The sequence below is a fragment of the Corythoichthys intestinalis genome, chromosome 3, assembly GCF_030265065.1.
Source record: "Corythoichthys intestinalis isolate RoL2023-P3 chromosome 3, ASM3026506v1, whole genome shotgun sequence".
NCBI lineage: Eukaryota > Metazoa > Chordata > Actinopteri > Syngnathiformes > Syngnathidae > Corythoichthys > Corythoichthys intestinalis.
In genome coordinates, this window is record NC_080397.1 from 17393478 (window position 1) to 17420206 (window position 26729).

The 26729-nt window shown below is 40.7% G+C and overlaps 1 protein-coding gene across 3 annotated transcripts in view; it reads right to left on the reverse strand.

The window, feature by feature from the left end:
* LOC130912954 (uncharacterized) overlaps positions 1 to 26729 on the reverse strand; it is a 101322-nt gene that overhangs the window by 47261 nt on the left and 27332 nt on the right. For all 3 annotated transcript variants that reach the window (XM_057831142.1, XM_057831141.1, XM_057831140.1), the window contains 6 exons: positions 25979 to 26095; positions 24929 to 25017; positions 9636 to 9785; positions 7380 to 7714; positions 4306 to 7308; positions 1040 to 1351 (listed from right to left, as the gene is read on the reverse strand). In XM_057831142.1, coding sequence (XP_057687125.1) covers positions 1040 to 1351; positions 4306 to 7308; positions 7380 to 7714; positions 9636 to 9785; positions 24929 to 25017; positions 25979 to 26095 — 4006 coding nt within the window. The remainder of the gene's footprint in view (positions 1 to 1039; positions 1352 to 4305; positions 7309 to 7379; positions 7715 to 9635; positions 9786 to 24928; positions 25018 to 25978; positions 26096 to 26729) is intronic.

Below are 26729 nucleotides of genomic sequence, written 5' to 3' on the forward strand. Positions count from 1 at the left end.
CTCTGCCGTTGTTTTCGCGTGCGTCGCGTTGACCCGCTTCTGGGACGCATCAAACACGCGGCCGCACTGCGACTGGTGTGCATTGGCTGATTGACTCTAACGCCCGCGTTTCACTGCGTTCTCGCGGCGGCCACGTTGTCGCACCTTTTGACGTTTCTGGACTGTCCTACAGTGTTGGTCCTCATTATAGTAGAGAAGACGGAGTAAATATAATCTACACAAAGAAACTGTAACCCGATCGACTCACAGCCACGAAAAGTAAGGGTTATATTATGTCAAAAACTTGTTCGGTACGCGTCCGTTCCGAACCGACTACCACGTACAGAAATGGTTCAATACTATTACATGTACCGTTACACCCTTACTTATCATGGTCAATATTTGAGTGACAGTGACATCATATTAACTCACAGACAGGGTTTCTCCCAGTGCTTTATAAGCCTGGTGGTTCACTTTTCTTGCCCCCTGCCGGGCTAATACAGTGCTGCAAAAAGAAAGTCTGGTGATACAATTTACTGTGCACTAGCAACATTAAGGTTGATATGTGATGAAACTTCTTCCCAGCTCATTGCCATTGCACTAACAATTCCTGTTTAGTGCGGTGAAATTTCTCTGCTATGAAAGCTTATGTAGGTAAGTAGTAGTTTAAGTAGGTATACATTTGTTTAATGTCAGTTAAGTCAAGTGATTATCATGCGATTAGATTGCTTGTACTGATCCTAAGTCCAAGGTCACTCAACACATCTTTATTAAGCCTTTGATGATTTACTTGGCCATGTTTGTACTTTATTAATTTTACTTTTAAAAGTGAGAAGGATTGTTTTAAGTTTTGCTAGGATTTTATTTAAGTGAATGCAAATTATATCTTTTTGTTTGTAGACAATTTTTTTTTTTTTTCCCAAAGATATGTCAGTGGGCTTCTCTACCAACAGGCTTTGCGAGTTTTCTGGGAGGAACTCTACAAGGTGAAACATTTATGTATTTTTCATCTACAAAACATTCGTTTGAGGGAAAGCCCTGACTTTTCAGCAAAACTGACCTGGACGTGAGGAAGTGGTCGTATCCCTCAGGAACATACTGGACATGATCGTCCAGAGCAGAGTGTTTATAGTCGCCGTGACAAGGTTCGAAGTAGCTATCATCCCTCCCGGCTGCAAAGTCTGCAAGCGGGACCTGAGTTGAAAACTCAGCGTAGACACCTGAGGCATTCCTTGGAGGCTCACAGGCTTCATGGTTTCCCGTCCTTTGGTCAATGTGGTGGTAATTGTAACCAGTTGGAGAAGGACCGTGAGCTGTTGTCCATTGGCGATTTGCCGGATGGGGTAAGAATTGTGATGTGGTATTTTGGCATCTGGAAAATGTGAGACAGATTAAGTTAACTTTGCCATCATACTACGCTCACGTGTTATGATTTAAAAAAAAATATATATATATTTTCAATTGAATCTGTGTTTGAAGGACCCTTGGAGTGACTAAAATAACAAGAGCTTTCCAGTGTTTTTTTGTGCATGGATTCTTCCCGTTTTTATACATCCCGACCAAATTTTATATATCTGCATTTCATGGTCAACCAATGTTGCTGCTAGCGGTCTAAACAAGTAAAACCCTAAAACACAAACACTTTAAATTCCCAACACACAAATTGAGTAAAAACTGCGCACATGGCTCATATGGTGCAAGTGGAGTTGTTTGCTGTTGCAGGGCTCCTGCTGCAGCGGGGCAGGAAATGCATATTCAATGAGGTGTAAACACATTTATAAACACACACTAAGAGACCTGGATGACAGCTTGACGGTGTATAACTAAAATGCGATATTATGATATCTAAAAAAATTTTTTTTTAAAAGAGAGAAAAAAAAATGGCTAATAATGTTTGGATTAGAATTTATGATGATCATGAACAAAATGTTAAACAATTCATCCTTGCCAAATGCTACATGCATTTCATTTCCTTGCCCCCAAAATTAACTTTCGTTTTGTTTTCGTCAACGATGATAATGATAATGTTCTCTCGAAGAGCAATGTTTTTCATGACAACGTGACGATTACAAGCTGAAAACGTGTCAAAAGACTAAATATAACGAGCGAAGGCCAGTTTTCGTCTGACGAGATGTTAACAAGACAAAAATATGACAGTCTCTGTCATATGTTCACAATGTATGACATTTTCTTATTGAATGTGTAGTAAGCCTGCATCGTCGTTGTGTTTGGTTGTGTCATTCATTTGACGTGCTCCCCCCAACACACACACACATTGTTGCCCTCTGCAGGCTCCATCTTGCTTGTTTTGAAACAGATGGTAGGATTTTTTTTCTTATCTTGGCAACAAAGAATATGCAGTGTTGCTTTAGCCTTTAAAAGTCTGTGCTGAGTGATCATTACACACTAAAAGTAACTTGTAGCGTTTGCTTAGCATACAAGTTAGCATTAGCATTTAGCATGGCAACCGTCGTCTTCACCCAGTGTTGTTTTTGTCAACTATGACCATTACGAAATTATTTCGTCGACGAACAATTTTTTTCATACAACGACGAGACGATAAGCTAAAAATGTGTCTTGGGAGACTAAAACATAACGAGACGAACGCCCTCTCTCAAGACAAGAACGAGACAAAAATGCGCCATAGTTCATGTCACGTTCACAATGTGTAACATTTTTATGTGTAGTTAGCCTGCATCGTAGTAGTGTCCCGTTGTGTCACTCATGTAATGTACTGCGCCCACCCAACTCACAAGTGCTCCGGGCTTGCTTGTTTTGAAACACATGGTTTCATTTTGTTATCTTAGTAAGAAAATATACTATCTACTACTACTAATATCACTTAATGAATAGCTATTGGACAAGATGCTGATGTTCATTTCTGGAATCAATATAATTTTGTATAAAATGCTTCTAAAGGAGTTCCTGAGTGAAATGAGATTATTTTTTTTCTGAATAACCTGAAAAATGGATGCATGGTGTTCGGTTTATTAGTCACATTCTAAACCTAATTTGATGGTATAAACATTGCTGCTTTCGTCAATGATGATGGTAACGAAAATACCTTGTTAACGAACATTTTTTTCATGACGATGACGAGAAGATCTAAAACGTGTCTTGGGAGACTAAAACATAATGAGACGAATGCCAGTTTTCGTCTAACAGGACAAAAAATGTGCAATACTTTCCGTCATATGTTCACAATGTGTAACATTGCTGTATGTGTAGTTAGTCAGCCAGCCTGCATCCTAGCTGTGTTTAGGAAGTCCTTCAAGCATGGCTGCGCTCCAGACTTGCTTGTTAAGAAACATATGGTAAGATTGTTTTCTAGTCTTAGAGAGAATATGCAATGTTGCTTTAGCCTTTATATGCCTTTATATGCTGAGTGATCATCACACACCAAACGTAACTCGTAACACTAGCATAACATTTGCGTTAGCATCAGTATTTAGCGTAGAGAGTGTTTTCTTTAATTCTTGGACAATTTTTTTACATAAAGTTCGTGGCGTCCAGGTGGGTATAATTAACTGAAAGTAATGTACTGTTTTCCTGCTGAGTGTGTATTATCATCACGAAGTTGGCATTGTCCTCGTGGAAGCTACAATATGTGCTTGCCTGTCAATGTTCATTCGATAGTTGGAAACCTTTATTTAATTATACTTGGTCAAAAACTTTTGAATTTTACAGACAAAGACATTTTGAATAGTTGTCGACTAAAACGAGATTAGTCTTAATTTTCATCAACAAAAAAGTAGACGAAGACGAACACATTTTAAAATGACTAAAATGTGACTAAGACTATTTCAGAGTATTTCCGTCTAAAAGACGGACTAATAAGGAAATTAAAAGGACTGCCAAAAACAACAGCTTCAAAATAAGTTGTTTTTTAAGGGTTTAAAGCAGCGGTCTCAAACCGACTCCACAAAGGGCCGCAGTGGGTCCTGGTTTTTGTTCCAACAGATCCAGCACAAACAGTTCGACCAATGAGGTTTCTACTAACATAAGCAGCACCTGATTGCAATCAACTGATTACACTTGTAAGAAACCAGATTGGTGAAAAGGTATTTGTCTCGTTTGGTTGGAATGAAATCCAGTACCCCCTGCGGCCCTTTGAGGACCGGTTTGAGACCACTGGTTTAAAGGGTTTGAACCTTGCCTCTGAATTTATCCGACCTGTTAGTGCTTAGTGCATTACGAGTTCGTAAAAGAATCTGGTAATCAGTTGAGAATGTACCATTCTTCTCACCCATAGTACATACTATTTACTACATCTCAGCCCCAATCTTGAAAGAAACAAGTATTTGACAATGGATGAACAGCACTTACTCTAAATTTTGAGAACAGCTTTGGCGAGAGCCCCACCAGTCTCCGTCGTGGTGTCCAACCAAACAATCATCAGTCCGTTCAGATTGTCCATAATAGTCCAATAAATCTTTTTGGAATGGGCCACTGTTTGATGGCAGTGGACGACTTTCAACCAGCTCCTCGGTGAAACTCAACAAGTCGTAAGAACTTGGTACTGTTTTAGGTTCTTCTTCCTGCCCTTCCTCGTTTTCTTCCTCCATTAAATCTCCGGAAAAGGGTAATCCAAGGGTCTTGTCGCGAGGGATGCCCGATTCGCTCGCAGGGGTGCTAACCAAGGAGCTGGTGTGAGAGGCAGCGGAGCTGTTGCATGACGATGACTGTCTCTCTAACGGATCCCCCCAGACTTGAAAGTCAGGGTCAGGCAAAGTTGGGTTGTTGATAGGCGAGTGACCGCTATCTGAACCTGAGTCTTCCATAGAGATTTGGGAATGGACATAAACCTCCTCTCTAGTTCTGAGGAAGTGATCTGACGGGTGTCTCAATGAAGGTGATATACTCCGTCCAAAGACGCTGGATTTATCATCATAGTGGCCTTCTTCAAATTCATTTTCACTTTCTAATGTTGGCCTCGATTTTGAATGGCAGAAAGCTTCACTGGTAGCTTGGTTGCGATTTTGGTCCTCAGTGGTTGATTGATCATTCTGAGTTGGTCCACTTTTCTCAGGAGTCTCCTGATTCTGAGCTTTCAGCACTGAAACAGTATAAGAAAGCATGTCAAATGTTTCCATAGGCTTTTCTGGTCTTTTAGATAGTCCTTCAGTCTCTTTTACATCATGCTCATCTGCCTTTGCTGTACCTGGAACAATAATGTATTCCATTTCAAGGCATGATGATGAATCCCCATCGGAATTGGACCGGAGTTCATCTCGACTGCCTGGGCTAAATTTGAGTGTGTCTCCATCAATGCCAGGGCTGGGTGACATTGCATCTCTTGTAGAACATTCTTGGTTCCGGAGAGTAACCCTTGGCGGAAGACTGTTGGATGGTGACACCGGTCCAGAACTTTCTGCTTTAGTGGACGCAAGACTCATCGAACTACCTGGGCTTCGAGATAAAGAATCCTCAATTGACTGAGGACCTTTTGAAAGTGTTTTAGAATTGTCTACCAGAATAAACGGTGAACGAAGCTCAACTGACTCAGTTTTCTCAACAGAAATCAAGTCACTCTGTCCCTCAAAAAGAAAGATTTTCTCTGAAGTGCATCCATCGGATTCCGTCTTGTCTTCTATGGGTTTGGTCACAGCTATAAATGGGCTGGACTGCTCTTCCAGCTGTATCATATTCACAACAGGGTCACAGTGAATCTCAGGTGAGGATGAGATGCTCCAACTGCAGCCTCCTACATTATCGTAGTCTGAAGTGGAAATGACCATGTGAGGAACAGGAAGATGCCCTGCTGACTCAAGGTCGTCTTTGTCTGATATTCTGCCTTCTTCCTCGTCTATGAATATTTTGATATTATGCTTTTGATCAGTCCATCTGACATTCTCCCCATGTTTTACTCTTTCTGCTTCTCCCTGCTGTTCATTGCTAGGAGTATCTTTTGCATCTGCTAAACCAGGGTGTTGATCAAGTTTTCCATTCCCAGGTCCTTCTGGACTTGCAGATGAAGAGCTGTCTTCTTGTATTGTCGTGTTCCACATTTCCATACCACCATAGGGAAAACCCTGTGGGCTTTCCACAGAAGCACTGCCTACCATGCTGGGAGTGGTCGCACCAAAGTTTCCAGAGTCTTCAGACAAATTGTCGGGGGTCGTAAGAGGAGAAAAACTGTCATCCCGGATCGTTGTATTCCACATGTCAAGTGATTCCGGGTAGGAAGTTGTTGTTCCGCTATCAGATTTCAGAAAGCCCTTCTGTTCTGTGTAGGTCCAGAAATCCAGCGTCTGCATCGTACTTCTTGCTTTACCCCCCTGTGCGTCGTCATTTTCCTCCTTAGATGTCTCTGGAGTTAAGGTGTTGAGTACCATTTTCTTTTTCTGCGACGGACGTGTTGTTTTTTTGACTCCAAAGACACCAATATTGTCATCTAATTCTTCTTCTGGCGGTGTCAACTGCAGATCAGCTGCACTAACTGTGTTCCACTGATCAACAATTACAGAATCCGGGTTCCAGTTGTCGCATGTTTCTGTCTGTTCCGTGATCAGACTAAGTTGTGGTTCCATGCTCCAGTCCCTCTGTGATCTCCCTTCCTTACTCAGCCGTCCACAATCGGACTCTTTGCACCTTACTTCCTCTAGGTTCTGAGGACTTTCAGACCCTCTGATTCTAGTCCAGGCATCATTAGAAGTCGGAGTGTCGAAGCCAAGCTCCTCCCAAGTTTCAGACAAAGACGACGAGACGCTGTCCTTGTGCTGCAGGCCGGTGATCCTCTCCGCCACATCCTCAGGGAAGAACCTGGCACCACAACTGGTGGACGGGTGACCGCCCACCAGGCTGTTGACCGGAGTTGGAGGAACCACAGTGTCCATCATCTCCATGATTTGACAGTCAGGCTCAGGAGAAGATTGCCTACTTTCCAGGCGGCCCAAAGAACTGTGATTAGAGAAATCAACCATGTTTACTTCCTCATACTCTGACAGGCTGGAGCTTCCCACTGTTTGCCGGTCATCGTCTGCTTTCCCTGCAGAATTGTGAAGGACATAATGCGGATGGAGTGGATCAAAATGAAACTGATCTATGTTGTCGTTCCTCTTTTTGCTGGAATGCTGACGCCGCCTTCTCTCGGGCGGCGCAGGAGGCGAGAGAGACAACAACCCCAGAGGAGAGGGGTTCCTCAATAGGAGGCCCCCCGCACCGGCCACTGACCCAATCATTTCGGCAACTGGACTGTCGTCGCTGAGGAACACGGAGCTCTCCTTGGAAGAGCGGCTGCTGCGGATAGTGTTCATACCGCTGTCAGGGCTTACAAGCTCGCCGCTTACTCTGACTCCTCCTGGATCATCCTCCCCCTCTGGCGCCTCCCTGCTAGAGCAAACAGAAGGTTGGGTGCCATCCAAATGTTGGTGGTTCCGATATTTGACCGTTTTACACACCTCTCTGTTGCTAGTGAATCTCCACCACCTCCATCAGCTCTCTCTGTGTCCGAGCCATCCATGTCATTAATGCCTGATGAGCCCTGAGAAAATTCAACACTGCCTGCCACACCCTCAGTGGAGGATGTCCTGCTGGTGGGGTGGCAGGCAAGCACGGAGCTCCGCCGGTCCACAAACTCCTTGAGGAGGCCACGGACATCCTCTTCCAGCAATACTAATGAAGTGCCCGAAGGCGAGAAGGCATTTGGTTGGACTTGGTAGACCTGCAAACAACTCCTGGTTCCTGTTTCACCAGAGAGAGACCAGCTGGTGGTCTGCTGGAGCTCGCAGCAGATCTGAAATGACAGTCACTCCCATATATTTGATTTTAATTTTAATTAATATAAAAAAATTAGGAACATTGTGTTTTTGAAGGCCATATGCAGTGCTTGACCTATGAGTGCCCAAACGTTTGAATATTTTTCAAGCAAAGAGCTTGGTAAATGTTTTACTTGTGTTACATGTTTTTTGTTGTGCTATAATTCCGTATCATTGGCATATTTTTTTGTAAATGATGTAACAATGTTATTGAAACACCTGGAAAACGGTTAACCCTTTATAGAGCAAGTGACTATTTTTTATCTATAATTTGATGAATAAATACAATTATAAATTAATAAAAGGTTAAAAAATAAATTATAATGAATAAAAACAGAAATACACTCTGGCCCCCAATAATAGTCTACAGTTGGTAAATAATAAATAAAATGGAATTAATAACAAATAACTTGATTTTCGATTCTTTTCCATTTTCCTTATTATTTCAAAAAATGCAAAAAACAATCAGGGTTGAAATTTTTTCAAAAAATATAAATATTCATACATAATAATAATATTTACTCGCCAGGGACGGAGCTCAGGGGTGTGCTGGGGCAACCGGGCCCAGGCCTCTAGGGCAGTGTTTTTCAACCGGTGTGCCGCGGCACACTAGAGATTGGCAGGTGTGCCTCGAGAAATGATCCAATATCACATTTGTTTTTTTTGTGTGTTTTTTTTAACTTCATCGGGAGGAGTTGCAGGAACGAGTGGGTAGAGGGTTTCGGTCGTGCGCAGATGAAAGAGGTATTGCTTGTATCGCATCCAAGAAGTGCTAGGATTTCTAGCAATCAGGTACCTTGTTGTCCGCTACAATATGGGCCACACCCCAGCACGTCTACTGTACATCATTTGATGAGACTCGTCAATTGTCGATATACACGCCAATGTCCTTTCCATTTTATTCACATGTGATGACCGTCAATCCTCCCCCTGTGCTTTACTCCGACACATTGTCAAGGACAGCAATGTGGCTGATGGCTAGATATCAGAGCAGTCTTGAACGCGACATGAGCAGCTATCCAACAGCACCATGGTGCCAAGCAAGCTTAAATGTCATCTCCAAACGAAACACCCGTCGCTTCAAAACAAGTCAATAGACTATTTTGTTCGCCTACATCAAAACACAGAGAAACAGGCAACTTTTTTGAGAAACATCACAAAGCCAGTTACATTGTTGCTGAACTTGTTGCTAAATCCAAAAAGTCCCACAATGTGGCAGAGACATACTACCTGCCTGCAAAGCCATTGTCAGCGAGATGATTGGTCCTGATGCGGTTGAAGACATTGCTAAAGTCCCCGTCTTATAATTCTGAGCTTTTCAAGCCTAACCGCAAAAAAAAAAAAAAAAAAAAAAAAAAAAAAAAACTGAGAAAGACAGCTGTTAAAGAAGAGCTTCGTGTGTGTCTTCAATTCCTGCCAGGATATTGGCTTTTTTTTTTCATCAAAACAGGCTCATGTTTCACACTGAGTGAGCATAAATATTGATCAATTATTTTACAATTAAATATACTGTACAGAAAGTAATTTTCAGTTAGCAGGCGTAAATGGGGTGTAGTTGGCGAGGGGAAGGTCAAACAGATAGGTAAGATGATGTTCGAAGCTGGAATATAGTGTTTAAGTGTTAAAATATAACACTCCCCCACTTCGGAGGCCTTATACAGGTATAGTGTTTAAGTTAAAATATCTCTAATACACGCCCACCCCCCTTGCTCGACTGTTTGTTGCCTGCAGAAACTTTTCTACTAGCAAAGGCCGGTGAATAATCATCCCCCCTAGAACCCAATCAAAATGTGTTGAACGTGGCAGCCAATGAGTTGAATGAATGCTCTATAAAGACTTAAAGAATAACATCTCCTTTGAAACACAGTTACTAAGGGGTTTACGACATTAGTAGTTCACCTGGTTGAGGAGTTCCGTGTTGTTGGAGCAGACCACTACCTGCAGGCGGGGAGGACTGACAGCATTTTCGACAGCCAAGAGAAGCATCAACCCATCATACCCGTGCCGGTTGCAGAAGGATTTCAAGGCATCTTCATAACCAAACCCGCGCTGTGAAAGATAAAGATCAACATCAGTTAAAAATAAAGAATTTTGGTGGAACGTAAAGTAGAAATGCTAACGGGATTGTCATAGTGTAAAAATGATTGATAAAATTTCCACTGTGCTTACAGAGCACAACTCATCACTACACATACAATTTCCCTCACTAAAGGAGGGCTTCATTTATGATAGACAAAACTGTCAAACTGATTTATAGGACGGCAATTAGTGTTTGCTCTTAAAAGATCCGCCACACAGATTATGCTAATTCTCTCGCGGTGATGGATGGCAGCGGAAAGTCATGTTAACGCATTGTCTTGTTTGTCAAGCAAAAGTTGTCTAGAATACATTTGCTTTATTTGTTTGGATCCCTTGTGCAACTGTTGGTTTTGCATTTTTGAATGAGACAAGACAGAAAAGTTGGAATTTTTTTCTTCAGGTATATTGGTTCATTGACCAACATGTTTTTGCTCCGGGTTACAAGCTAAAAATTCATGTTACAAAGAGTTCATCAGACAGGTCGCATTTAAAAAAAAAAAAAATCTGCATTAACTTGATGAGAGGTGCAGGATCCACGTACCTTTCGGCTATTTTTTTCCCCTTTAATTTTGGAAAACAAAAAACTGAGCCCAATTCAGTTTTGGGTTTTTATGTGTGTTAATAAAAAGAAAAAAACAAAAAAGAAATTAATCGTCTCCCATTTCCCAATTAAAAACTGGTAATTCAATAACGGAAAATGAGCCTTAATCCATTTTTCCAATATCAGTTTATTGAATTGAATTCAAAAAAACAAAATACGCCCAAAATTTGTTTTCCACCAAGATCGGTTTTACAATGAGCCATAACCCGGAAGATGATGTTCTTCTTCTTCTTATAAATTAATATTATAAGGCTGCAGCAGTGTCTTGTCAACGCTGGTGCTAAGGCTATGACGATTTTGAGGCCCAGAACATGGCTCTAATTACACTCCCATTCATTGACAAGAAGGACCAATTTGTATGTTATGTTTCGTGATGGCAAACGTGTAACCCTGCGAGAAGATGTTGGGCCAAATTGGCTAGACAAGCGTTTAGCTATTTCGTTAGACGTCAAGCCAACTATTTTAATTTTAATCATTAAATATGCATAGCCGTCGAAGATGTGGCGTACCCACGCTAAAGTTGATGCAAATGCTAACGCTAATGCTATGCTAACGGGACAAATTACATACAGCGTGTGATGACCACTCAGCACAGATCTTTAAAGGCTAAAGCAATATGCCATATTCTCTCTTGCCAAGATAAGAAAACAAATTCTACCATGAGTTTCCATACAAGCAAGATGGAGCGCAGCCGAGTTTGAAACACCTTCTAAACTCCATTGAAGGAGAGTGAGGGAGAGGTTCAGCACATCTCACATGAGTGACACAACTTAAATGTATAATTGTACTCCACGTACAATATGAAAATGTCACGCATTACAAACATATAACAGACACTAGCGTCGATATACTGTACACTTATTCAAGTTGCATTTGGCGCCCAAACCACAGGCTGCCTATTACTGCTTTAAAGTTACAGTGACTTACGCACACTCACGCAAGCATAGAGAAGATGGGGCATGCAAAAATGGCATGCGATGACATGCAGCGAGACAGTCTGTCTGCCATTTGGCTCCTAACGGCGTAAATTAGCCACCCAACCACTTCCACAGATTGCACTTCTTTATAAATTAGCAACACGTTAGCGAAAGCCGCACTCCGATTGGAGTTTAAGGATGAGCCGAGTTATCGCGCGGTAAAGATTTGAAGTTGTAACAGGTTAAAATCAGTCAAGAAATGAGGAATTTGGAAATTTCATTAAATGTGGAAATTTGAACATTTTGTCTGTTTATTCAATTTTGAAGAATTGTCTTGTCATATTAAACTTTATACCTCCCTTTGTTCACTTTTTAATCATATGTGTAATACCTATTTCCAGTGCTCACATAACACACCAGCGTTAGGTGAGCGTCTCCACTCAATGGGCCCTGATCATAAGTCACGTCAGCAGGCACGCCAACTCTGTCAAAACCGTTTCCTGCTGTCGCCAACAAAGAATCAATCAAGCATTTAGTCATTTAGACTCTTTGCATACCCTTTACATACTCGGCACAGCACTGAAAGACAGTCGAGGCTTTTTGCGCCACCCTGACGAATCCATCAAGGCGGTTGTGATTTATACACGTGTCTGCTTGCACAGCAGAGGCCACCCCGCTTAAACGCGCACACACGCGCACAAGCATCATCAACACGAGAGGGAAGGAGAGAGGGGGGTAAAAGTTTGCATAAAACAAGCGCATATGTCCATCTTTCGGTCTCTTGATGATGATGCTTCGTTCGTTCGACGTGGGGTTTTGGTGGAGGGAGGGCGGAGCGCAACTGAGCTGAGCTGAGTCCACAAATGTTATGTTTTGTTTTTTCGCACGCAAAACCCCATAGATGCTACAAGGAGAGAATGGTAATGAAGAGAGGGGACGAGGAGGAAGGAGTAAAGTTAAGATGGTTAAAAGTGGAAGAACTGAGCCAAGAGTGTGAAACTTTTGAATTATTGGCAAACTTTAATGAAGGCTTCTATACTGAACCAGAAATGTCCCCTTCTAGTGATGCACGATATGAAGATATACAGTGGGGCAAATAAGTATTTAGTCAACCACTTGAAAATATTAGAGAGGCCTGTAATTGTCAACATGGGTAACCTCAACCATGAGAGACAGAATGTGGAAAAAAAAACAGAAAATCACATTGTTTGATTTTTAAAGAATTTATTTGCAAATTATGGTGGAAAATAAGTATTTGGTCAATACCAAAACTTCATCTCAATACTTTGTTATGTACCCTTTGTTGAAAATAACGGAGGCCAAACGTTTTCTGTAACTCTTCACAAGCTTTTCACACACTGTTGGTGGTATTTTGGCCCATTCCTCCAAGCAGATCTCCTCTAGAGCAGTGATGTTTTGGGGCGGTCGTTGTGCGACACGGACTTTCAACTCCTTCCTCACCCCGTTGCGTCAAAATGATAACAAGAATGGTGATCAAAAATCCCCGAACCACACGGAGGGACCTAGTGAATGACCTACAGAGAGCTGGGACCACAGTAACAAACGCTACTATCAGTAACACAATGCGCCGCCAGGGACTCAAGTCCTGCACTGCCAGACGTGTCCCACGGCTGAAGAAAGTACACGTCCAGGCCTGCGGTTTGCTAGAGAGCGTTTGGATGATCAAGAAGAGGACTGGGAGAATGTGTTATGGTCAGATTAAACCAAAATAGAACTTTTTGGTAGAAACACAGGTTCTCGTGTTTGGACGAAAAAGAATACTAAATTGCACGATACCCACTGTGAAGCATGGGGGTGGAAACATAATGCTTTGGGACTGTTTTTTTGCAAAGAGACCAGGACGACTGATCTGTGTAAAGAAAAGAATGAATGGGGCCATGTATTGAGAGATTTTGAGTGAAAATCTCCTTCCGTCAGCAGGGGCACTGAAGATAAGACGTGGCTGGGTCTTTGAGCATGACAATGATCCCAAACACACAGCCTGGGCAACAAAGGAGTGGCTTCGTAAGAAGCATTTCAAGGTCCTGGAGTGGCCTAGCAAGTCTCCAGATCCCAACCCCATAGAAAATTTGTGGAGGGAGTTGAAAGGCCGTGTTGCCCATGTTGACAATTACAGGCCTCTCTAATATTTTCAAGTAGGAGAACTTGCACAATTAGTGGTTGACTAAATACTTATTTGCCCCACTGTACATCGTCTAAACGATATAAAACTAGAAAATGCAATTTCTGGAGAAATTGCGACGGGAGCTTTGCTGTGATGGTTGATATATTAGGTCACTTCCTGTTGATTTTGCAATATCTCTGACTTCCTGTAGATCTGGGTCACTTCCTGTTTATTTTGGAGCGATTCGGGTTCACTTCCTGTTGATTTGGGGTATTTCAGGGTCACTGCCTGTTAATTTTGAGGCATTCCAGGGTCACGCCCTGTTGATTTTGAAGCATTCCAGGGTCACTTCCTGTACATATTGTGTCACGTCTTGTTGATTTTGAGGCATTTAATGGGCACTGCCTGTTATTTGGGAGCATTTCAGGGTCACTTCTTGTTCATATTGGGTCACTTCCTGTTGATTTGGGGGCATTTCAGTGCCACTTAGTTTGGAAATCAATAGCAGTGAATGGAAATTTTTGTGCTATTGAAATGAATGGCGAACAGGGCCATTGAAAATCAATGGTAAATTTTGCTCATTAGAGATGAATGGGTATGTTTTGGGCTAATTTTGGCTGAACCATACGTTTTTATAAAAAACTGAATAGAACTTCTGTGTCCCTTAGCGTCCTGGATTTTTGGATGTATGTGATTTGGACAAAAATTGTAGGACAAGTAGCATTTTGGGCCAAACGGTCATTTTTGGGTGTCTAATGATAGAGCCCGGTCATTTTAGTGTATGAACCGTGTCGGTGGGTCAAACGGAATCGGTTGGGTTGCCCGCTGAATAAAGGCAATTGTAGGGAAAAAAGGAATATTACAGATGGTAGCTTTTGCATTAAATGCAAAGCTACCATCAATGATGATCTCATATTGCTAATATCGTGATATGCTGAGCAGAAAGTAAATATATTAGTATGCTTATGGACTTATGGGTCACAGTATAGTAGGCCTGTCGCGATAACAAATTTTAGTATGCGATAATTATTCTCATAAATTATTGCGATATTATTGCGCCCCCCCAATTTTTTTTTTTTACCAATTTACAATAACACAGTGAGAATACAGTATATATTAATAGATCATGTACACCCATTTAAAAACAACAATATTGATACCGCACAGAAACACAGAATTAAAATTGTTAAAAAAAATAATTTAAAAAATTGCACTTAATAACTTAAGCATTTAGGCAAATGAAAAACTTTTCCCGTCATAGCTTCTGCAATGGTGTTCCGTAGGGATGCAACGATACAGTTAAGTCACGGTTCGGTATGATTTTTGATAGGGGGGACACGATTTTCGATCCGATTCAATACATTTAATGCTCTGTAAAAAAAAATAATTATATCTTTTGGGGTTTTTTTTGTGTTTTTTTTTTGTTGTTTTTTTTGCTAACGAGCAAAAATTAAATTGCCATCATATAAACACGTATTTTAGTGCATAATATTTATCTGCTTACTTCTTATTGATCTGAAAAAAAATTGTATGAAAGTGCTGAGAACAATTTTTACTGTTTGTAAAGTCAGGTGGGGCACACTGTTGATTGCTACAGCTCTCTTAGCAGCTACTGTACCTGAGCAAGAAATCCTATTTGTGGTCCGAATCCATCTGTGTCACGTATTGAATTAACAATATTTGCAACATTATCTATAGTCACTGGTATGGATTGATTTGGCCTTCTTAACTTCCATTCAGTCATGACAGTTTAGAATTCGAATTGATGTAGTATATGGACTACGTGTCCCATAATCACTCTGGGCTCACCTAGCCAATGGCATGGGACGTAGCACATCTAGTTCATGATATCTAGTGTGTGCGCGCATTAAAAAAGTTAGCAAGCGCCAGTGAAGTCACGTCTGCTCATTACTACACAACACCAGCATATGACAATCGACTTTCATAAACAGGACGAGTTTGAAGCACAGCACTCTTAATTTCATTCAGCTGTTCGTTTTCAAAGCGAGGTTCTTCGTAGCAGCCAAGTCGGTAACAATGTTTTGGCGGACTTCATTGTAAATATCCGGCGTTGTGCCGAAAAATAGCAGCCCCGCGTGAAATGTCACTCCTGACAGGAGCGCCCACACGTCAACAACACCGGCGCGCCGTAGATGGTCCACAGTCACTCCGGAGCACTGACGCGGCCGGTATACGTTGAACAATAGGATATAATGGGAACGATTGGCTCCGGTGCTAGTTTTTGCGGACCTGGAACGAAGATGCATTTTGCGCAGTTGGTAAAGAGGAATCCGAACTTTTAATAGCACGACTGCCGCACACGCACACACACGTGGACGCGAGGCGATAAATCGCAGCGGAAAAATTACCGCCTTCATTTTTATTTATCGCGCGATAAATGGAATTATTGCATATTGCGACAGCCTTACAGTATAGCACATCAACTATGCTTCAAGTGAGCAGGAGATATCTCCAAATATTACCTTTGCCTCTTAACAGATAGAAACAATAGCACTGGCAGAGAAGCAAAATGATTCTTGGATAAAAGTAGTGAGAATTAACTAAATTTACGTCACTGAAAAAGAAAAATTTGGACAAAAGTGTCATTTTGCTATCGTTTTTTTAGATACAGTATCGAGAGAAATGTTAAAATCCAACTAGAGAATGCAATTTCTGGAGAAATTGCAACGGTACCTTTGCTGTGATGGTTGGTATATCACTTCCTCTTGATTTTAGAATAGAATAGAATAGAATAGAATAGAATAGAATAGAATAGAATAGAATAGAATAGAATAGAATAGAATAGAATAGAATAGAATAGAATAGCACTTTATTGTCATTATATGGTTGTACAATGAAATTGTGGAGCATCTCCCTTTACAGTGCAGGACAAGTAAAATATCTCGAAAGTGGCTTGCAAGTATAAAATCTAAATAAATATAAAATATGTATGAGGTAGTCGTATGTTAAGGCAGTGCAAATAATTGAAGTGAAGTAGCAGCAGTTGACAGTGAAGGCATTGAATATTGCACAAGTAAAAATTTCGAAAGTGGCTTGCAAGAATAAAAGTGGAACATCTAAATAGTATAAGATATGATTAAGTTAGTCCTTCGTTCAGGCAGTGCAAATAATTGGAAGTGAAATGGCAGCAGTTGGCAGTGAAGGCATTGAATATTGCAGATTAATACTGCACGTGAATAAGTATTGCATATAGAATATGTGTGAATAGAAGTTAAGTTGCAGAAGTTGACAGCGAGGCATTGAATATTGCACTTAGTAAGTATTGCACATAGTATATTGCATGTAAATGAATATGGGACATTGGGTGATGTGGTGTTATATATGGCTGTTCAGCGTGGAGATGGTTTTAGCAAAGAAACTGTTCCTCAGTCTGTTTGTTCTTGCTTTTAAACACCTATAGCGTCTCCCAGAGGGGAGCAGTTAAAACAGCTGGGAAACAGGATGTGAGCTGTCCTTGAGGATTTTTAGAGCTCTGCTGAGGCATCGAGAGGAGTAGATGTCCATCAGGGAGGGGAGAGGACAGCCAATGATCCTCTGCGCCGTCTTGACTGTCCTCTGAAGCCTCTCCCTGTCTGCAGCAGTGCAACTCCCATACCAGGTGGAAATGCAGTATGTTAGCAGGCTCTCAATCGATGAGTGGTAAAAGGCCAGTAGCAGCTTCCTATCCAGCTTGTTCTTCCTGAGGACTCTGCTGAGCTTTCTTTATGATAGCTGTTATGTTTGGTGTCTATGAGAGGTCATCTGAGATCTGGACTCCTAGGAACCTGAAGGTGTGGACCCTCTCCACACACTCGCCGTTGATGTACAGGGGCATCTCGGACTTCCTTTAGATATCGGGTCACTTCCTGTGTATTTTGGAGCGATTCTGGTTCACTTCCTGTTCATATTGGGTCACTTCATTTTGATATGGGAGAATTTTGGGGACACTTCCTGTTGATTAAGGGCCTTTCAGGTTTATTTTCTGTACATTTTGTGTCACTTACTGTTGGCATTTAGGCTCACTCACTGTAGATTCTGAGGCATTCTAGGGTCACTTACTGTAGATTTCGCGTCACCACTTGTTGATTTGAGGGCATTTCGAGGTCCACTCTTTTGATTTTGGGGCATTTCAGGGTCACTTCATGTTGATTTGGGGGCAATTTTGGGGGTCAATTCTTGTTGATATCGATTTACTTGGGTTGGAAATCCATAGGAATTAACGTATTGTAGAGCAGTGGTCCCCAACCTTTTTTGCCCCACAGACCGGCAATGTGTGGCAGAAAATTACAGTAAATATAAAATCACACGACGGGGCTAAAAACGAACATGTGCAGAGAACATGCAAGTCACCATACTCTAAATCAACCTTTTTGAACAGCGGCCTCTCCTAAAACTTGACGGCAAATATCCTTGGTCGTAGGCATGATAAGTTTCTTGGCTTTAGCAATACGGTTCGCCATGAGGTATGATGCCTTCAGAGTATTCGCTTGTGTTGCCTCGTTTGCTAACTTCTAACCACATATTATGCAGAATGAACTTGGTTGTAGGATTCTCTTCTGGTTCAGCATGTGGCCTTTTCCCCGTAAAAAGCTGTCAAAAGACGTCTGCTTTTCAGTCATCATCACTAATGTGTGGGCTCATTGTTTCCGGGAACAAATCTGATGCGCTTAAGTCATTATCGAGGTCAAGCGCACGTGGATATAAAAAATAGATGCTAGCTCTGAGCAAAACGACCGGACGTACCCCGTCCGTCATTGCTGAGGTGTGCTACCCACAGCACACAGCCAACAGCAGCTAACGTTGCTGTTTGTACTGACTGATGTTGGGCTGCAAACACCCCAATAATGGTGGGCAACAACTACAGGGTGATATACACAAATCTCCACTTGGATTAGTCAATAGAGTAGACAGGCATATTGATGTGTCAAGGGGCAGAGGTCAGATTGTGGTTGTAAAAAATTTATTCATTATTACCCGGCAGCCTGGTAGCAAATGCGCCGCGTACCGGTGCCAGTCCCCGACCCGGTGGTTGGAGATCCCTGTTGTAGCAGAAGGATTTCCTGACCCATGTATCAATAATTGTTGTATTACCATATCCTAAGATCGTTGCTGTGAGCATTGTATCTCAAATCGTATCATATCGTGAGATACTCAGAGGTTCCCACCCTTAATATAGTCCTGTTGAAACTACTAGTTAAAAAAAAATACATATATATATATATATATATACATATACATATACTGTATATATATATAATCATGAAAAGAATTGAGATCGGCAGATAGGGCAGGAAAAAAAAGTATTTTTTTCATATCGCCCAGTTCTGATCGCAATTTCCTGGATTGACACAATGTCTATCAGACTGATAATTATCTTCCATAACTTCTTATGAAACACTCTTTTCATTTAAAAACATCCCCAAAAAACAAGTGAGGATGTAGCGTCAGAGGGGGTTGCTCATCTTCAATCTTAGTCCCCAGGAGGCCCGCTCTGCACCTGCTGTCTCCCGGCACCTCCCATCAGAAAGGCATTTAGCGGGCGCAGTGGCTGCGGGCCCCGTCATTAACCAGCGTAATTATTTGTGCAAGGATTGTCGTGGCAAAAGCGGCTCCGCGTAAGCAAACAGAAGGACCGCAGGACCGAGAACAAACAACACATTAGAGGCCATCGGTGGTCATTAAAATGACAGCTAAAGTCCAACACAGGACTGCAACTCGACACCCTAACGGGGTCTCAATTGGAAGTGACAAACAGAAAGTGTATTCAGTGAGCATAAATGTCCATATTAACACACTAGGGAAAAAACAAGACATTACTCACAAAGTCATGTTTGTGGCTGCGGGCGCTGTCCCTCCTACAGTTCATCAATTCCACAGCATGACAAGTCGTCATCCCAACAATGCTTCATCTGCTCGGGCCCATTTGCAAGCACATACACATACTTCCACCGACTTGACAACAACACCAAGATTTGAGCTTCACGCTGTTTGATGTATGTATTGTATCAAAACAGACCGCTTCCTTCACTTTTACTTGGTTAGGATCAATAAATGGCGTCACATTCATCTTTGCCGCAGCCCATAGCGTAGTATGGTTTTCTGAGGAGCGCTATTAATTCTGCCACAATGAATTGACGAATTGACAACTAATCAATTATCAAAAAGATCAACAACTATTTTGATAGTCGATCAATACTTTAACTGCATGTTGTGTCCAAGATAACTTAACACAAAATAAGGGAATATCAAATTTGCTGCATATGTTCGCAATATGAAATAGGATAGATGATTAAATTTCGGGCTAACGAGGTCAAAGGCCCATGAAGGAATTTTGCGAACTTGATAGCGGATTTGTTTATTTAATTCAAATTTGCATGGAAGGTGATATGGTTATTCCCATAATCATGTGATTTACATATAATTTATATTAGTAATATTTCATTTTTTAAAATGTGTTTGCACTTTTTAACTAAAAACATCTTGTGAATAGTCGAGTTAAGGAATATTGTTGCCCTAAAAAGTCTGTTTGCTCTTTTTTGAGCCTCTTAATAACAAATTTTCGCAAAAATATTTTCCTTTTTTAAGATTTATATATATTTTTTTAAAACAAAAACATTGACAACTTACAGAAAGTATATATTATTCATTATTTTTCTTATAAATGTATCTACATTTTTAATTAATGTAAATGTTCTCCATTTTTTAAATAAAAAAATATTTAACTTTTCAGTTAGGCGAAAAATATGTATTCTTTCAAATACAGTGATTCCTCGTTTTTCGTTGTTAATGGGGATCAGAACCCGCCGGCCGCGATGTGAAAAATTGCGAAGTACACAACCCCCCCAAAAATAAAAATAAAAAATTGTATTCTTTTTTTTTTCTGTATGTGTGTTCACTATATTCATTCAGATTTAGCATTGGAAAGAAATTCATATAAGACAGGTTTTTTCACTTTTTTCCCCAAATAATAATTAAAAAAAAAAAATGTATATACCTATATATTTTAATAAATGTTTTTTAAGCACTTTATGTGTAATAAGTATGATGAGTTACATGTTACTGTCCCACCGAATTATTTTTAAACAAGAATAAAGTAGTAGAAAAATGCTTGGCTTTATTAAATGCTTCATTGAGCGAGTCCACTCGAATCCGCTCAAGCTGCTCATTTACACACAATGAGTTGCCACAGCAACTGTTTGACAAGTTAAATGATGATTGACGCATGCGGCGCTTTTGAAGTTTGTGAATCTGGCAAAACACAAACATCTGTCAATCATCGTTAATTTCAATAAGCAACTCCAATGCAGTGCACTGCCTGACGAACAAAAAGCAGGGAGCGGGAGGGAGGCAACGAGAGTGAGACTACACTTGGGCTTGGGACAGCTTATCTGTATTTTTTTTTTTTTTAATTTAATTGGGGGAAAAAAATCAGCAATGGACTGAGGGCGTGAAGTTTGAAGCGCGAAGTAGCGAGGGATCACTGTATTGTTTCTGTAGTCTTTGAAGGTGTATTTAAATATTTTAGCTAAAAAAACATGAGGTCAATGCACATGATTTACAAAGGCTGCATTCAGACAGCAGGCATATCTGATTCCAATGGGATCCTACTCAAATCTGATTTTTAGGGCTGACCGTTCACACTATCTTTAGCTAGGGTCCCAATCAGATCTGGGCCTGTTTGGACTGGGCCACATTATTGACACACCTGACAGGTGGTTGAGGCAACGAAGGAGTCATCCAGCATAGAGTGACGTCACAGACAGTCAAAACGCATCCTAGCTTTTCAGACCGAAAAGCATCTTGTCCATATCTGATATGAAACTACCTCCTATATATGGTTTCAATCAGTCTCGCAAAAATCTGATTTCTGTGATTTGTGACTGTTCAGACTACAAATGAGCCATCCAGTTTCAATCTGAATGGGCTAAAAATTGGATCATGGCTGCCAGTCTGAACAAGGCCAAAATGACGGGGCAGGCCAGATCTGGTCCTAGAGTTTGACACCTATTATCTGGAATCATAAAAAGTGGTCTTGTGGGGTGGTATTGTATCATTTGAATTGGTATGCAGCTTTTTACACCCACTGTTTATGTTTTCACAGTGAAAACCAGTTTAACTCATTGGCTGCCATTGATGGTGACAGATGCCCAATCTATTTTGACTGTCTGTCTATCTTCATCAATGAGTAAAGAAACACAGTGGAGTGCTTAAGAATTTTTTCAATTTTATAATCAATCAAAGACATTCATCCAATGGGTGTCAAACTCATTTTGGTTCGTGGGCCACATTTATGGCAATTATATCTCATGCTGGACTAGTTTGTTTTTGGCTAAATATGTTGACTCACTGGCTGCCATCTAGGCGCTAAACGCCCAATCCACCCTTCCCAGTTCAAACGAATTCGACATTTAGTATTGATAAATTCAATTCAATTCACAACAAAAAGAAGAAAAGATCTGTGTATCACTTGAATGGTAAAATATTTAGGGCTGTCAAACGATTAAAATTTTTAATCGAGTTAATTACAGCTTAAAAATTAATTAATCGTAATTAATCGCAATTAATCGCAGTTCGAACCATCTATAAAATATGCCATATTTTTCTGTAAATTATTGTTGGAATGGAAAGATAAGACAAGATGGATATATACATTCAACATACGGTAAATAAGGACTGTATTTGTTTATTACAACAATAAATCAACAAGACGGCATTAAAATTATTAACATTCTGTTAAAGTGATCCATGGATAAAATGTTATATTAAAACGCCTCTTAATGTTTTCGTTTTAATAAAATTTGTAAAATTTTCAATCAAAAAATAAACTAGTAGCCCTATTCTGTCCTCAATGTGTGTGAGTACACAAATTGACAGATAGCGAACATAAGTTCCAAAAAGAAATCAGACGGCGTGGCAAAGTTGCATGGGCTTTACTGAAGTCATCTCTTTTTGACAGGAGCACGTTTCTTGTATTTTTGTAAAACTGAAAATAACAGGGCAATGTGTCAATAACTTGCATAAATCACAAAATAACATAAAATGTACACACACGTGTCCATTTGAGCAGTAGCACTAGCCAATTAGCTCACAAGCATTTAACAATGTAACTGCATTTCACCATATATGTGAACAAATTCAAATACACATCATCAATAACTATCTAATGCTCATGAATATAAACAAAGGAGGAATATAACTCACAAGCGATGCATGTATTAGACACAAACAGTGTGATGGGGCTATGAGAACTGCCACTGAATACTGGATGCGGACGTTAGCTGGTCTGAATAGCACTGTCTATTAGTGTGAGTTCACGTCGACATATAATTACGTCAGAAAAGCGCGCCGAAACCCAAATAATCCGCTGCACTGAATCGCCAGCAGAGGGCGACATTACGCCACATAACATATGCAAGTCACACCCAAGCGCCAGCAGAGGGCGGAAAAACTCCATAAAACACAATTAACAAGTTGGCCTTTCACTGCACTGACATTTAAATCTGTCTGAGCGGGCATAGTGCGTTAATTGCGTCAAATATTTTAACGGGATTAATTTAAAAAATTAATTAACGCCCGTTAACGCGATAATTTTGACAGCCCTAAAAATATTTAAAAATTATTTCCTGATCCATGTATCGACAATTGTTATATCGCCAAATTATGTGATAATCATTATCGTGAGCCTTCTATCGCAAATTGTATCGTATCGTGAGCTGTTCCAAACCCACAGTCAAAATCTCTCCCCGTAAATTGAACTTGTCGCCAAGCACACAAACCATTACTAGCTAATTGAATGTAATTTATTTAGTTTTCCGGAAAGATCCATTAAAGGCCGCAGAAGTCCCCCCCGTAAGCACTTGACGCACCTCCACAAATGACCGGCTGATACAGAGCGCCTTCTTCTCAAACACAATTAAAACTCCACGTATCAATACACACACTGCAAATGTGAGAGGGGGGCAGGGGGGCTCATCTTCTCACGTCATTAGTGGCCCAACGTGACACTGGGCCGCTGGCCATTTCTTCTATCTAAAGTCTCTAATGGGGGGCCCGCTCTCTGTGCTAAAATATGCACAGAAAGTCCACGCATAAGCCTTTTGAAATGAATGGTTATTTATTCACTAAACGAGGGTGTGGGTGTTTAATGTTCCTTGGACTTTGGGTAGTGTTCCAGGGGAGACGGAGCCCAAGCCCCCTGGCAACAGACATCATTTATTTTACACATAGGCCTAATACCGCGCACTAGGCAGTCAGAGATGAGCTTTGCAAGGGAGAAGGAGATTTTAATGAACGTGTGTGTGTGTGGAAATGTGGATGAAGACATTACGAGATGCAGAAGGGAGAAGAGGAACGCATTTTCTGCGGTGTATCCGTGTAACGCCTGGTTGTTACAATAGTAATATTCAGGTTGCATCCAATATCGAGAGTAAAATAATAAAAGAAATATATATATAGGTTTTTCTAACTATACTATACCGAGTTTGTTATTCTGTTTTGCCAGCAAAGGGTTTTTTTTCATCAACGTAACTGCCCGTCTCATTGTGAGTAACCAGCAGATGTGAATATTTGGTTTGAACTTGAAACTTGAAAGTACGTCAAGAAACTGGGTCTTCCCACACAATGAGACAGAGTTGTGACTTTTATTCATACTTATATTATTATTTTAATTATATACAATTTTGGTTTTAAGAACATTATTTAATTTTGCACGTTACAAGGCTCACGATAATGATCTCACGATATGGTGTTCAACAATTAATGACGCTTGTGAATGACAATGAGTTTATCACAAGTAGACGTCCAATGCATTTAAACTGGGAGGTTCCTTCTATTTCAATCGGATTGGGCATCTATGACCGTCTGTGGCAGCCAATGCCAGGCAATGAGTTCATTTTGGGGCATTTCACATCATTAACGGGTCACTTACTGTTCATTTTAAGCATTTTCAGGTCACTTCAAGTTTATTTTGGTTATTGAAAAGGAAGTAACTCAAAAATGGCCCCAAATTAAAAGGAAGTGACTCAAAACCAACAGGATGTAACCTGTAAATGCCCACAAAAGACGGGCTGTGAATGGTTTCAGGGCCATTGATGGCGCTAGACGTCCAATTCCGTCAAAATGAAATGGATGTCTAGCGCTGTCAATGGCAGCCAGTGAGCTAATGTAGACAATATAGAAGATTTTGGTAGGAACCAGTTGCCTCTTGGGCAACAAAGAATTGCGATATTTCACCTTTTCGATATATTGTCACACCACTAATACTTACTATACTAATAATTTATACTATATAAAATATATTTTAAATTGTTTAGGCATGCAAATAGCATATTTTCCCCCAAAAAATGAAGGGGTGGTGATTTTCCTGCCGGGTAACACATTTACTAGTCGCCACAGCAACAACGGCCATGCCTTTCAAGCCAGAGTGCTATCATTGTGATTTCAAACGTTTTCTACAAGTTGAGAAGCTTACCTCTTCCCCTAGAGTGACAGAGGTGAGAGCAATGGTCGTCTCTCCGTCTGAGAACTCCTTCAGCTCCTTGGACAGCAGGTGCTCCAGGCCTAGGCCATGTTAGGACAACAACAAGAAGACTTAACAGTTACAGAGTAATGTTCACATGATCATTGCAAACATGAACGTATAGTTTGTTAGCCTTTGTGTCTTTTCTTAATGAAATGCAACATTGGTATGATAACGCAGCTTGAGTCTCGATTGCAAAGCGCTTTTCTGGCAACCCAAAGGGGAAAGGGATGCTGCGCGCATCAATATTTTGTTCTTGGTTGCAGTGCCAATTCTGGCCATCAATCTTACATGGTGCTATTTTAACTCTCTGCACCATTGACAATGGTAAACTTCCAATCATGCGGCTCTTTTAATCCATCTACTGTGAATTTAAATTGGTTTTGTCACTAGTAGATCAGTTCAATAGAACTGGGAAGGCTGGCAGTCTGATTATTGCTGCCAACCCTCCTGGTTCAAGGGAATTAGACGTCTACTAGTGTCAAACTAATTTAAATCTAATTACCTAACTAATTTACCGCTCAACTTCTAGCAATGGATGTCTAATTTGCTGATTTTTAGCTAACATTACTTCTGTACTTCACATCAAATCCAATGTAACCAGAATGCTGAAATTGTCCAAAGTTAATTGTGTGTATGTGTATGCTGTCCACATTTACAAGGATATCTGACCGGTATTTCATATTTGTGGAAAACTGGACCCCCTACTTTTAGCTTTAAATAGCTTGTTTGGAGTGTCCTTTTCGCACATCTAATTGTATAAACATATACTGTATCTGTTTGTACATACATGCATTGCATACTTTGAATGGTTTGAATAAACTAACTGAAATAATAATTCAAATTCAAACCCATCGCTGTCAATGGCGCCCAATTAGGAATGTATTGGTATTTGTATTGGTCCCGTACAGTCACAGTGACCCCTGTATCAAGGTACTTACCGAACCACGACTTGTGTGTACCGTTACACCCCAGCTGCCAGAACATAGAGTAAATAATCACCTGGCAGCCCACCCTTGCTGTCACTACATCGCTCCAAACGTCTCAGCAACTCATGAAGTTGCTCGGACCGGTGGCCATGTTTGATCTTAAAGGCTTCACTTTGGAGCCGCAACGCCTCTGAAAGCACACATGCAAATGTACCGTACATATTTTACTGATAAAAATATAGAGTAGTACAAATAATGCAGGTCATTTTGCAATAGAAGTTTTGACTTGTGTTTTCAAACTTTTTGTAGGCCTCTTTGTTCAAATGACTGTCACAGTCAAGTTGATGGCATGCCGTTGTTATGTAATTAGATCCTTTTTGTTGCCTGTGTTTATGTGTTCTCCCTTGTTATCGTGCGGCTCTCAAGCTCTTTCCTGACCTTAATTCACTCTTCCCTGCATCCATCGCTTTTACAGGGAACATTTTCAAGACCCAAATTTGGCCTATAGGCTTTCTATTGCCTGTAGATGCCACAAGATATGTTAGGTCAAAGCTATTTTCTTAACCTCCAAGTTTGCATCTTCACTGGCTTAGTGGTGATGTCACCATTAGTGGTGGAGGAAAAAAAATTTATATTGCAATAAATTGTTGTGCTCTGTCACAATATATAATCGATAGACTGACGGCAAGTATAGACTGATACAAGCGGCCGAAATGAGCTTCCTCCCATAGAGATAAGGTGAGAAGCTCTGTCATCCTGGAGGGGTTCGGAGTAGAGCCGCTGCTCCTCCGTATCAAAAGGAGCAAAATGAGGTGACTTGGGCA